Here is a 13,793-nt window from a genome sequence, read left to right as displayed (position 1 = left end):
CCCTTCTCATTCTGGGAGGTAATTGCAATGCAGTCGTGACCAAAACGAAAAGTCCATTTTTAACCATAGACTCGTAACTACCCATCAAGATGAAGAAGGCCAAATTCTCTGTGGCCCAATTCCTGGGTCCCCAAGACAGAAACAGAGTTTTCACAAACATTATGGGGGCAGTGCATGAGGGTTGTATGGGTATGTTGATGTGTGCCTATTGGAAGACAAGGGGTAAAAGGAAAGACCTCTTTTGGTGACCAATTCAGTGGGACCCTGTCTAGCTGCCATGCTGGTAGCAAGTAATCACCAAATCTTAAAGGAGCATTATCTGTTGGTCAGGTGCTAGGCCAGTCCCTGAGAGGAAAGAAATAACGAGGGCACAGCCCCTGCCTTCAGGAAACTCACACAACCACTATGGAGGATGGAGGAATAAGGAGGAAATACAACATGATGCTGCTCTGAAGGGGAAGGGCCAGATCTAGCATAGCCTTGGCCGATTAAGAAATGCTTTACAGCAGAGGTGACATGAGTTAAGAGCCAAATAACACCCAGGAATTCATTAGACAATTCCTCACTAGTTTGGGTGTGGGGTTGTTGTTCCAATTAGAGGAACAACATGTGCAAAGGCAAATGACGGAAGCACAGCAAATTTGGCAACCAGAAGTGGCTCATCATAGCTGGAGCTCAAAGTCAGAGAGGACAAGAGATGGAAGGCAGGAGCCAGGTTACAGAAGTCCTCCAATAGCCACCTAAGGCTAAGACTTTGTCTTACAGGAGTCCTGATGAGTTTTAAGATGTGCATTTCTAGAAAGCTCATGCCAGCTGCAGTGTGGAGGATGACCTGGAGGAGGGAAGACTAGAAACTGGGAGATCTCTAAGAGGCTGTCGTAAAGGGATAGGTACCAGATAGTGAGACACCCAAAGGCTCAGCCTGAGGTGACACAGAGCTGTAGCCAGCACTCTTAATTCCTAGTTTTCAACCAGTGCATTCCTCCACCCTGCCTGTTGCTCCCTGTTTAGAGTGATTCTTCCTTTTTCTCTTTGCTTCTCCTTTCTGTTAGGTCCCTGGAGGTTGATGTATATACTCTTTTTATGGCTGAGAACCTCATTGCCAGCTAGCTTAAGTAACTTGCTTAGGATAACAGAGCTGAGAGGTTATAGAATCAGAACTCACCTTTGTCTGTCTGATTTTGAATCCAGCACTCTTCAGAATGCTTTCTTGTTTTTGTTTTGTTTTGTTTTGTTTTGTTTTTATGCTTTCTGTAACTGCAGTCATACGGACTTCAGATATGAAAAAAGAGTATCTTCCCAGTTGAATATGGCCTAAAGAGTCTCCCAGATTCAGAATCCTTTATCTATATTGGTAGGCTGCAGTAGCTGGGCTTTTCGAACTGGCTCCTTGTGACAAAATAAGCAAGTGTTTATCCTGTTGGTATCTTGTTGATTAATGTTACCTTCCCTGAAAAGAAAAAGATTAGAAACAAAATCACAGTAGTAAGATCAAATGTATTAGTTATGACCATAAATATATGTGACTTATACTTTCCTATTTCAAAACAAAGACTGAGCCTGGGATGATAAATAATATGAACATAATGTTGCACAGGATTAGAATTGTACTTCGTATATTATATATAAATACAATCTCATTAAATATATACACATAGTGAGAAAGATGATAAGAAAATACACCAAAATATTAACTATGGTTCTCTTTCAGTGGTAGAATTTCATTACTTTTTACTTTTACTCTGAATTTTCTGGAAATATTCCCAGTTCTTGGTTGCAGTTGACTCAAAGTAATTTTTCTACTTTTATTCTGAATTTTCTGAAAATTTGGAAAATGACAAAAATCAGCATGTGTGATTTTCATAATTATGAAAATTTTAAAGATAGCGTCTTTAATTTAGGACAACTATGGTTTTCAGCGAGAATAATTGAATCCAGAAAAGGTCTAAAGTTCTTGGGTGTGGTGTCTAATTAGCCCAGCCTTTAGAACTTCCACCTTTGGAGAAGTCCACTGTGATTAGAGGTGGGGTGACATGGTACTAACATAACAGCATTCACTGGATGCATGGGAGAATAATGGATAACTCCTGGAGTAAGAGGCTGGTGGACAATTCCTTAAGCATCCACTGTAGATACTCTGGCAATCCCTGGATACCCAATTCAGACATTACTCTTATTGATCTTAGAATCCACACCCTCCATGTTCTTATGGAATCATACTCAGCATTCACCATACAGCGGCTAAGCACAGAAATTGGTTTCTTCTGAATGTCCATGGGGCACTATGTTTATCAGGGAAAGCTGGATGCAGGGGTTATACACAGCCAGGCGTCCACATATCTACTCCTGATTGACCCAACCCTGGCATACCCACATTCCTTCAGCAGTCTGTAGAATACCACACAGGCACATTTGGATACATTCCCCTCTATCCAAATGTGGACTTCTTTTGTCTGAGAAGAATGTCCTCTCCCCTACTCCAAACATACACACACATACAAACACACACACACAACCACTACTGCACATGCAAAGGCTCTGCCTTCCTTAGTCTCTCTCAGTCAGCAACCAATGATAATAATTTGGTAATTTTTTTTTTTTTTGAGACAGAGTCTTGCTCTCTCACCAGGCTGGAGTGCAGTGGGGCAATCTCAGCTCACTGCAACCTCTACCTCCTGGGTTTAAGCGATTCTTTCACCTCAGCCTCCCGAGTATCTGGGACCACAGGCACATGCCACCATGCCCGGCTAATTTTTGTATTTTCAGTAAAGACAAGATTTAACCACGTTGGCCAGGATGGTCTCGATCTCTTGACCTCGTGATCCACCCGCCTTGGCCTCCCAAAGTGCTGGGATTACAGGCGTGAGCCACCGCAACCGGCCTAATTTGGTAATTCTTTATGTCCAACATGCCCCTGTCTGTACGTAGCTGATTGTGCATTATTGGTCAAATTCTATAAACCGTGTGCTCTATTTTTACAAATATAAAACTGTCACACAGTTTTCTTTGGCAATCTGAAATGATTGTGCCAGGTCGACTTGTAAGGAAAATTTTCACTTTCATTTCAATCCTTTTATTTTTGAATGACTTTGAGGGAATTATTTAAATATTCCAGTTTCTTAGCTAAATATTGCAGAGTCATTCTGGAGCATACACTTTTGTTTTCGTTTGCATATAGAACATGCGGATTTTGTAATCCTATTTTAAGAGCTAGAGGTTAAAACAATGGCCTACACATACCTGTTTGTGCCACTAGGTGGTGCATACATATGTCAGTGATCTGTAGGTTAAATGGCTTGTCACCAGGTTAAGTGTTAATTTATCACCACAGAGATGGTACAGACAGCACAGAAGCCCTCCCAGTGGAAATGGATTGACAGTATTCCTGGCTACAGGAATGGTAGGAGCAAAATCTTAAAGGCAAGAAACCCCAAAGATGTAGCAGAGGAAAAGTCTTGGAAAAGAAAGAGTATGTTTACTCTCCATGCTGATTGATTCCTAATCAACAGGGTCATTGTAGAAGAGTAACAGCATAATTGAAACATTTAGCTAGTTGACATCAAACATTCCTTCCAGACCTTTGTTCTGAGAACTCGAACACAGAGGTGAAATGAGTTAACTCTGTCCTCAAGTAGGATCCTAGTGAGAAAGACAGACAATGAAGACAGTACATGATACTTTCTCCTAGTGAGAAAGACAATACATGAAAAAGACACACAATGAAGACAGTACATGATACTGTCATGTATCATGTATACTGTCATGTATCATGTACTGCCTTCATTGTCTTTCTTACTACTTGAGGATCCTAGGGAGATAGGCTTAGCAAGATGCATTGGAGGACAGTATGAAATTCTGCTCTTAGGAAGGGAGATAACATGGTTAGGTTTGGGAGATGGTGTTCAGAGAAGACTTCATGGAAGCCTGAAGAAGAGAAGAGAGATTTCTGGGAAGATTTCAAGAGGGTAGACAGAGATGATAGCATAAGCAAAGGCATGGAGGTTTGAGAGGATAATGTATGTGGATTTGGGGACTAGTTCAGTTGCGTTCAGCAAATACTTATGAGAGCAACTCTGTGACATGTGCTTATTTTGCTAAGATTAGTAACAGATGTTCTAGACCCTTAAGATGCTCCTCATCTAGTGAGGAAGATTGATACATGCACAGAAAACTGCAATGTGAGAGGATAATTTAAATGTGATCCCTTTTAAATTCTGACTTTGTCCTTTGAGCCCCCAGTGTGCTGGCTACAGGTTCTCAGGGAGTTTCTACATCAGAAGAGGGAGCCTATAGACACACTACCTGGTTGCATTTGGCTCACAGTCCCTGGTGGATTTCAGTTTCACTTGCTCAGTTTAGGGTTGTGAAGTTTGAGGCCAGAGACAGAAGAGCCAGGACACAAGCCCAGCCCTGTCTGACTCTGTCAAGTTATCTTCCCTTTTTTCTTTAAAGAATCCTAGGCATAGACTCACCATTTAACAATAGTTCTTAATTAGAAAAAAAAAATACATTTCAGATAAATAGGCCATCTTTACTAACTGTGATCATCACAAAGTCAAGTGTGTGATAAAAGGATACAATGGATTCTTCCCTTATCTATGAAGAAAGTGCCAGGCCACACAGGTTGGCCTTGGGAAAGACAGCTTGAGCCAGATATCCCACTGGCCTGGTTCCATATTAGGGAAGGAAGAAGGTCTGGCTCCAGCGTTCCTTCTAGCCCACATGTGTGGGTGGGTGTTTCATATCAGTGCTAGAATATGTTCTTCCTGTGTAGATCAGTGACATCTTAGAGTTGCATTGTTTGGTTGAAAATATCAACTGGAATGAGTTATAAGCTGGCAGGAAAACAGATATGTGTGATTGAGAAGGAACTGAAGGGCCCTGGAGCTCCTTTTATGTGTATAAGTCACTGAAGCAAGGGGCAGAGAAATCTTAGAGATTTTGACTGAAACAGATCAAAGTTAATGGAGAAGGAGGGTGACCCTGAGGAGAAGGAGATCTGAGACCAGGTCTTATAAGTAAGGAAGAAAAGACCTGGGAATATTTAGACTGGAAAGAAGACAACTCATATCTTCTTCAGCTTTCCAAACTATTGTCAAGGACTGAGGTAGCTAGAAATTGTGATTATGTCATCAGGAAGCAGCTTTTAACCTTACTCGAAGTAGGGTTATCTAACCAAAAAAAGTAGTGGATTCTCTACCAAGAAAGGAGATGAAACAGAAGCCATTCATACAACTGGTGGGGACATTGAGGAGGGGGTTCCTACCCTAGTAGCAGATCAAATATCTGAGATTTAAATAAGTAAAGTTCATGAGAAAGTAAGAGGCAGCTTATATAAACCAAGGATCATATGTTCTATAATAACAACAGCATCAATACTAAATAGATCTTTTTATTGAGAACCTTTTAAGTACCAGGCATCACGCTAGATGATTTATACACATAGCCATATTTTGGACTTTAGAGCCAGAATCATAACTGACTAAATTTTAAAGCTGACCCTGCCATTTAATGAAGATGTCTTGGACAGACAGTTTCTTCCCTCAAAATACCGTGTCTTTCTCCTGCACACTGCCAAGAGTATGAAAAAAAAAAAATGATACATCAGAGTACTTAGTACTCTGCCGGACCTACAGTTAGTTTAAAAATGTCTCTGCCTTCATCTTTCTGCTTAGGCAGAATTTCAGGATGCCATTCTTGGATAGAGGCAAGATAAAGAGGGAAATGCAGGGGAGGTAAAATATGGCAAGGCCTCCACTGCACAAAATACCAGATGATTGAAAGCTCCTGCAGTTTGTAACCTAGAGCAATGACTCTCAAAGTGGAGTTTGTTTGGATACCTTTTAAGAAAACAGACAGAGATCTAGAAAAAATCAAGTGTAGGAAAGAGAAAAAGTCAGCAGGAGGACTGAGCTTAAGGAATCCTGACTCAAGTCTCTAAGAAGGCTGCTTACGACTTCGCCAGCTGCAGCCTCCTGTACCCACTTCTCTACCCTCAGGTTTCATGGCATCCAGTCTAGGACAGTAGCTGTGCTGTGATAGGAAAGAGGCCTTTTGAGATACTGATCACCTCATCCCTAGGGGTTGCCAAAGCCAGTTGCTTCCAAACATAAGCTGCCTCATCCCTATCGCCTAGTGTGCTAGGCAAATATTATTCTGTGTGAATATTGTGTGGTAAAAAAAGGATAAAGATTTGGTTAGAAAAGGAATGGTTGATCATTGCTAATTGAAATTTTTATAGTATTGTGAGCAGGTGAAGAATGAAACAAATCCACAAATATCTTGGTTAAAAAGAAGTATCAGAGGGTGGCAGTACCACAGGCACTCAAGGCAAAGAGCATTGCCAATATAGCAGATACTCAGCCAGTGCAGCCAGTATGAGCAAAGGGAAATCTAAAGCTATCTGGTACAGAAGAATGAGCCCATGACTGGGAAACTGGAAAGGGACCTTCTCTGTGGCTCTAGGTGAGCCACATTCTGCTCAGGGCCTCATTTTCCATAAGTATGGCATAATTAGACTGAGAGACCTCCAAGGCCCTCCCTCTCAGCTCCAACCACCTATGCTTTCAAACAAAAAGCCCATCCATCCCCCTTTGTCTCTAGGGTACAAACCCTCTCTATGCAATTGGAAGTGAATACCACATTCAGTATAATTCACCCTGCGGTACGTCCAAACATCCTCTTTGGGTGTCTGCCCTTACCTGCTAAGCACAGTTTTGGCTCAGATCAGTGCCCTCACAGTGTGTTTTCTTTTGCAGCAACAGCGGCAGCTTGACCTCCTGACGATAACCAGCCCTGGTGAGTAGGTGTGGCCCTTCTGCCTTGGCTTTTCCCTTCTTTGCTGAATGATGCCTTGTTGCCTATCCAAAAGCAATTCCTGCCCTTCTCCTTTGACCCCTTGAATGAACAGCAGAACTCTTGTGCCATGAACGATTCTTCTCCTTCCCTACCCTCTGCTCCACGGGCAGTTTATTTTCTTCCTGCCAACTCTGTGCTGCCTCCTCTTGACTGTGGATGGCAGGGCTGGTACTCTGGATGTTGCTGCATATTCTAGGGTCGAGTTCTCTCCAAATCACTCATTGGACTCAGGTGTCAAGGAAGCGTTCTGGTCTCCTGAGAAATAAGTTATAGAGTCATGCGGGATGGAGAATCTGCTTGGAAAGTGCCATGGAATGAAGGGAGGATGGCTCATAAAGTTGGGCTACTCTGGGAAAGTGAGCAGGTTTGGTTGGTTGTGTAGAGGGTCAAGAAGACTTTTGTCTCCCATTATTAAGGGAAGATCAGCTCCCCACAAAAAGCTGTGACCATGACCATGGGATTAAAAGATCCTTTTTCCCATCTATAGCTGACATCTAGCCTAGGAGAGGCTGAGCAATTAAATTCTTTCAGACAGATATTTTACTCTGGATTAGAAACTTAAGGCAAAATTGGACAAAAAGAGATACTGTTCTCTCTTAGGATTATGAGGATGATGGTGCTGGCAGCGTTAGTGAGCATTTGAGGGCTGATGTGGGGTTTATCTTCATCCATGGGTGGTATTCAAAATACTTAACAGCCATCTGCTATACTAGGCATTAACACTTTGGTTACCGGACTGTGGGGAGATGGTGTCCTGGAGGAGGAGCTGGTGTGGCATAGGGGACACGTGGCAGGTTTGCGGGTCTCAGGGGATGACTAATTACCAATAAACTTGGATATGTTACAATATATTAGTAACCAGCAGGCCTGAACTATGTCAGGCCTGCTTTCCACCAAGCCTAGCATGCTGTATCCATGGGCCAGTGCCTCACTTTCAAAGAGATGGAGATATTGCCCTCTGCAGTCACTATCCTAGCAATTATCTGGTCTACATAATGAGGGTATAGAAAAGTGACTGCAACTGTAAGGTCTATTCACCTCATTTAGGTAACCTTACAGTAGTTCTGTATCTGTTAGAACTCTTTGAGCTTGAGACTTCGGAAGCATAAAGACAGAACTAGTTTGACAAAAGTTATTCCATAGAATGATCTACATTTAACATATATGTGATTAACATCTATAGAAATTCCAAATCATGGGCTGACATGACTAGAGTGGCTCACTTGTATGACCTACCAATTCATCCTAAGGTGCTGATGAGGGATTATCTTTGTCCAATTAGGTTTAGTTGCTTTTAATTGTGTCCTGTTCTGTTCCACAATGCACTGTCCATATTGCCTGTTTTCACATCTCAGTTTCATCAGGTCATACCCGGTATGATACCTAAGCATGAATTGGAAAGAGTTCTTGATCTGTTTTCAATTGCTTTAAAGGCAAATCTTCAGGCTCTGTTAAGTGCATTTCTTTTGTACTAGCTCTTTCTGCTCCTAATTACCACTACACAAATTCAAGCAAAGTAGTTGTGACTCTTTAGTACACTCCATTTAGACAGCTTTGGGATTGAAAAAATCAGCACTGCCAGAGTTTGGAGTGGTTTATTATTATGCCTTCTCTTAGACAAAAAAAGAATATATTCTGGGCCAGGGCATCCAAAAAGGTGTGTTGTGGGACACTGGTGTACTGCAAATGGGCTATACTTGTGTGATGTTGTGAAATATCGATCCACTCAGCTCTCAGGGACACAGGTAGGACCTAGGGCAGCAGGAGCTCCACCGGTGGTAGCCTCCACTCCAATGTGTCAGACAAATATTACCCATGTGTGCTATGACTTCGAAAGGTTAGGAAGCACCACTGGACCATGCTCTTATCTGGATGACTCTATTCCATGTCAAAAGAACTGTTATTCACTGTCTTGTGCTATCAAATTCACCCCCATTCTACATCTCACCAGGAGTTGCAACAGCTAGGAGTCAGCTTGCTACCTCTCTCGGGCTACCAATGGCCTGTCTGAACTCCTCCCCAGACCACCCTCAACATAGAACTGCAGTGTGATGCTGCCAGTTATAGACTAGGAGCCTTCTGAAATGCTGATTGGGAATTTGAAAGCCTTAATCTGCTTGATACCTTCTTTAAAGTCTTATTTTGTTTATCGTGAATAATTTCAAATATACAGAAAGGAGTAGAGATATAATGAACAGCCATTTATTGCCCCCATGCCAACCCCTTGGCTTTGTCATATCAACATGTGCCTTCTATGCCAGAGTCACCTGTTTTTGGGAAAAAATTATAAATGTAATTGAGACTATTCTATACTCCTTCCTAATTACATCTTTGTCCCTTCACCCTATAGGTAATCACTGTCATGAATTTAGTGGTTTTCCATATCTGTGTATAAAAAAATATAACTGGTATTGCTTTACAGATTCTTATGGTATCACATTATCAGTGTCATTCTATGACTTTTTCCGTACTCATGATTACATTGTAGAGATTCATTTATATTGATACATATAGCTCTGCTTTATTTATTTTAATTGCTGTATGATATTCCATACGTGATTGAATTACAATTTATCTATTTTATTGATCAGAATTTAGGTTATTTATAGCTGCTTGAAATTGCAGCAAACAGTGCTGCTTAGAGCATTTTTGTGCATGTCTCTTTATGTATGTGTATGAGAATTTAGGGAAAAGAATTTATTAATTATATGCATCTTCAAATTAACTACATAATGACCAATTGTTTTCCAAAGTAATTGAACATATTTATTCTTCCAATAGCAGAATGTAAGCGTTTCCATTCCCCTGCAGCCTTAACACTTGAAATTGTCAGACTTATAAATTTTGCCAGTTGTCATGATAAACATGAAATGGTATTCCATTGCAATTATAATATGCTTCCCTAATTACTAGTGAGGTAGGGCATCTTTTTGTGTGTTTATTGTCCACTTTGGTTTCTTTTGTGAATTGACTTTTCAGATCCTTTATCTCTATTCTATTGGGTTGTCTCTTTTTATTGATTTTTAGGAGTTTATTGTTCTGAATATCAATACTGTGCCACTTATATGCATTGCAGACGTCTTCTCCCAGACTATGGCTGGTATTTTTTTAAGTTTTCCATGATGTATTTTGATATATGGGAGGTTTAAAAAAAACTTTTAAAGCAGTTGAATTTATTGATCTCTTGTTTTATAGGCTTTACTTTTGTGACTTATTTAAGAAATCCTCCCTATCTAAAATATCATATTCTTCTGTATTTACTCCTAAAATTTTTTAATTTTTGTTTCACACTTGGGTCTTGTCTCATTTAGGACTGATCTTTATATATGTAGAGTTAAGTACATAGCCACATATAACCAGTTAGGATGAGAAATATAATAGATAGCATCCAACTCCACAGAGGGTGCAATAAAACAAAAGGTAACATATAAAAACGTTTAAAAGGCAGAAAATAAATAAAGAAAATGAATGATAAACAGAAAACACAAAATATGGTGGTAGAAATATGTCTAAATGCGTTAGTTATAGTAAATTAAAATAGGTTAAATTCACCTGTCACAAAATAAGGATTATTAGACTGTATTTTAAAATTTTAATTGCTGCTTTCAAAACGTAAGCATGAAAGGCAAAGGTCAAAGGATGTTGCCCCATAAATTATTAAGACAATATTAAAATTAGAATTTATTATAAATAAGACTGTGGAATTGAGACAGAATCAAGCATGGTAGATCAAATGTAATAGTATCAAGAAGAAAATAGATTTTGTGTATAAAGTCTACAATTATTCCAACTTTCTAGCAGCATTCTTTCAGCCTCATAAGGGGCCTTACATGCTTTAACCACCTATTGAACACTGTAATCATCTAGTTATTCTTGTTTAGACTAAGTTAAACTTTTTGCAAAAAAGAAAAACAATGTATTATTATTATTAGCTCATTGACTTTTCCTACATAGTTTATGAATTTTTGCATTCTTTTGTTTATTGTATACCAAGCCTTTCCTATGTTACCTTACCAAAATGCATCCTTTAGTAGTTATTTTAGTGAGAGTCCATAGAACCCTCTTAATTGGTATATATTCTGTTTTGACTTGTCTGGAATGATAACTTGGCTAGGTATAAATTCTAGTTTGAGGGTAATGTTTCTTTGAGCTTTGAGGATTTTTTTTCTTCATTTAGAATATAATATCATTTACATAAGCTTAAAAACATGCAATACAGCAATATATTTTGTGGGGGATAAATATATGTAGTGATGTAACCAAAATGCAGATTCAGTCACTTGCCACTTTGAGAGTCCAATTATCAAAAATGAAGTCTGGTATAAAGAAGGCAACTTTTAATCACAAATCTATCTTAGGGGAAGAAGCAGGCACTTTTAAAGGAGAATGGCATGCAGGGGAGGAAGTTAGCAGGTTGGGGATGTCCATGTGCTAGCTCTGGGACCTACAGGACAGTTGAGCTGGTGACTGCTGGTGCCTTCATGGGCAGCAGCAGGCTGAAAACTCCCCAGGTGAGAGACAGTTTTATAGTGGGACTTTGGGTTATGAATCAACTGTGACCTCTCGGGAAGGAGTTCCTTGTTGGAGCTTTTAGGCACATAGATGAATTTGCCCAGTAGAGAATGTGTGGTAAATGGAGGTAAAATATTATATTTGCATTTCTACAAGGCTAAGTAGGAATTAGGAAACCAGGAGAATGAGAAAAGAGAGAGAAAAAATAATAATAAACTATCTCTTAGAAAAATGAGGGTATGCCATTACAATCAGTTATCCACTGCCAAGTTCCATTTCATTTTGATGGGATTTCATTGTCACCGTATTCATTCTGGCTACTCCCTGCTGAAAGAGGGCATAATCATTGGGTGTCAGAATGAAACTGATCTATTTGGAGTTGAAAATATTCATGAGTACAAAGACTTATATATGATATTTGTTGGAGCATTATGATTCAAGGTCTGGAAAGTCTCTGGGAAAGCCTATCTTGCATTCCCATACAGAGGATGCAACAGCAGTAAAATTCACAGCAGAGAAGTATGCCTGCTTTTTCATTGTCTTCTGGCATCCATAGTTGCTGATGAGAAGTCTGCCACCATATAATTGTTTTGGTAACCTGTTTTTTCTTGGGCAAGTTACAACCTTATTTTTTAATCTGAATGTTTTGCTTTGTTGGGTCTAGATGTGAATTTATTTTTATTTATCCTGCTTGATACTCTGAGTATACTTTTCACCTAACATTATATGTCTTTCTTTAATTTAGAGAAATTATTGGCAAATTATCTCTTCAATTATTACTTTTATTCTTTATTCCTTTTACTCTCTTCAACAATTTCTGTTGGGCAAATGCTAGATCCTATTAAGTGGCCCTCCATGGTTCTTAATTGATTTTTCATAACGTTTATTATTTTTGTCTTACTGCACTGATTCTGAATTCCTCACAAGTAACTTGCATTTATAAACTCACTTTTGACCATGTCTAGTCTAGAATTTTTTCTGTCTTTTTCAATATTTCAATGACTTATGTTTTTTCATTTCCAAGATTTCTAATTTTATTCATACCCACCTGTTCTTGTTTTATTTCTGCCTGTTCTGTTTCATAATTTCTTGTTCAGTTTTAATGTCTTCATTTGTTTCTTTGAACATCCTCAATATGCTTATTTAAAAATCTTTGTTCCATAAAATAAGTTTCATCTGGAGGAAATTCAAGTTCCAATTGTTGATTTTGTTTAGTAGTATTTTTAGCGTTCGATTTTTTCATGTGTTTTGAAATTTTAATTTGTAAGATCACTTTGAGAAGGAAATCTTCTGGTTTTCTCTTTTCTCATCCCTCCAAACTCCCACTGTGTTCACATCTCCCTATGTGATGGTTTTTGCAGTTGCCTCTACCCACATCTTCAGTATAGGACCTGGGGAATATTGAGTATATTGCATATTCAATGACAAAAAGTTAATAGAACCGTTGCTTCTGGTTCCTGAGTCTACAATCCTCAACTCTCTATATCTACAGTGCATGAGATCTATCTCCCAAAAGTTATGCAACAGCCTTTTTTCTAGGCTCCCTTCATGACAGGAGAGCCCCACCCAAGGTCCTTGCTCTAAACAGAAGGTTATCTCTGATTACCGTCTTCTCTAGTGTACTTTTAGTCTCTCTTATACCATAGGAGGCAAACTTCCAATTGCTACTGGCTTCTACGTCCGGATTTCAGCTAGCCAGTAGCTCCAGAACTACTTACCATTGTGCATTTCTGTACATTTGAGCCTTGTGGTGATGTCTCCCACAATGGAGCCCAACAATATAGTTTCATTTGTTTTTTCACAAATATTACTATTTGATGGGAATAAATGGGCTTATTGAAACATGACCCAGAAGTTCTTTACTTTTTAGTAAGTTGATTTTCCTATACCCTCTTCAGTAGAAGGGAGGCAATATGAGGAAGTACTGTATTCTTTTCTTGTCCAAGTAAAATCCTTACCACCACACTCAGAAGTGAGACCTATTTTTTGCCCACATATACACAATTATAGATACAATTATTAAAATGAAATTTGATTGATACCATAGAAACTGTTCCTATTTGAATATAGTGTGACTGTCTTCCAATATTCTTTAATATTCTCTAAGGGAATCTTATATAGCTAAAAACCATTCTATCATATTTTTAATTCCCCTATTATTGTATACTATTGTTGTTGTTGTCTCCAGTTATTTAATTGCAAATAACACGATGATGAGCATTCTTTATTAAAGATTTTTCTTTATGTAAGACAAAATGTCTCTAATTTTTTCTTTTCTTTTTTCCTTTTTTTTTTTTTTTTTTTTTTGAGACGGAGTTTCACTCTTGTTACCCAGGCTGGAGTGCAATGGTGCGATCTCGGCTCACCGCAACCTCCGCCTCCTGGGTTCAGGCAATTCTCCTGCCTCAGCCTCCTGAGTAGCT

General features: G+C 39.2%; 1 protein-coding gene across 5 annotated transcripts in view; it reads left to right on the top strand.

The window, feature by feature from the left end:
- LOC101050152 (AGBL carboxypeptidase 4) overlaps window positions 1-13,793 on the top strand; it is a 1,418,805-nt gene that overhangs the window by 1,038,499 nt on the left and 366,513 nt on the right. For all 5 annotated transcript variants that reach the window (XM_074380790.1, XM_010349316.3, XM_074380788.1 and 2 more), the window contains one exon: window positions 6,759-6,798. In XM_074380790.1, the coding sequence (XP_074236891.1) occupies window positions 6,759-6,798 (40 nt within the window). The remainder of the gene's footprint in view (window positions 1-6,758; window positions 6,799-13,793) is intronic.

This window comes from Saimiri boliviensis, chromosome 11 (assembly GCF_048565385.1).
Source record: "Saimiri boliviensis isolate mSaiBol1 chromosome 11, mSaiBol1.pri, whole genome shotgun sequence".
NCBI classification, from domain to species: domain Eukaryota; kingdom Metazoa; phylum Chordata; class Mammalia; order Primates; family Cebidae; genus Saimiri; species Saimiri boliviensis.
Note: the sequence above shows the minus strand (reverse complement) of the source record. Positions and strands in the feature narration are given on the sequence as shown.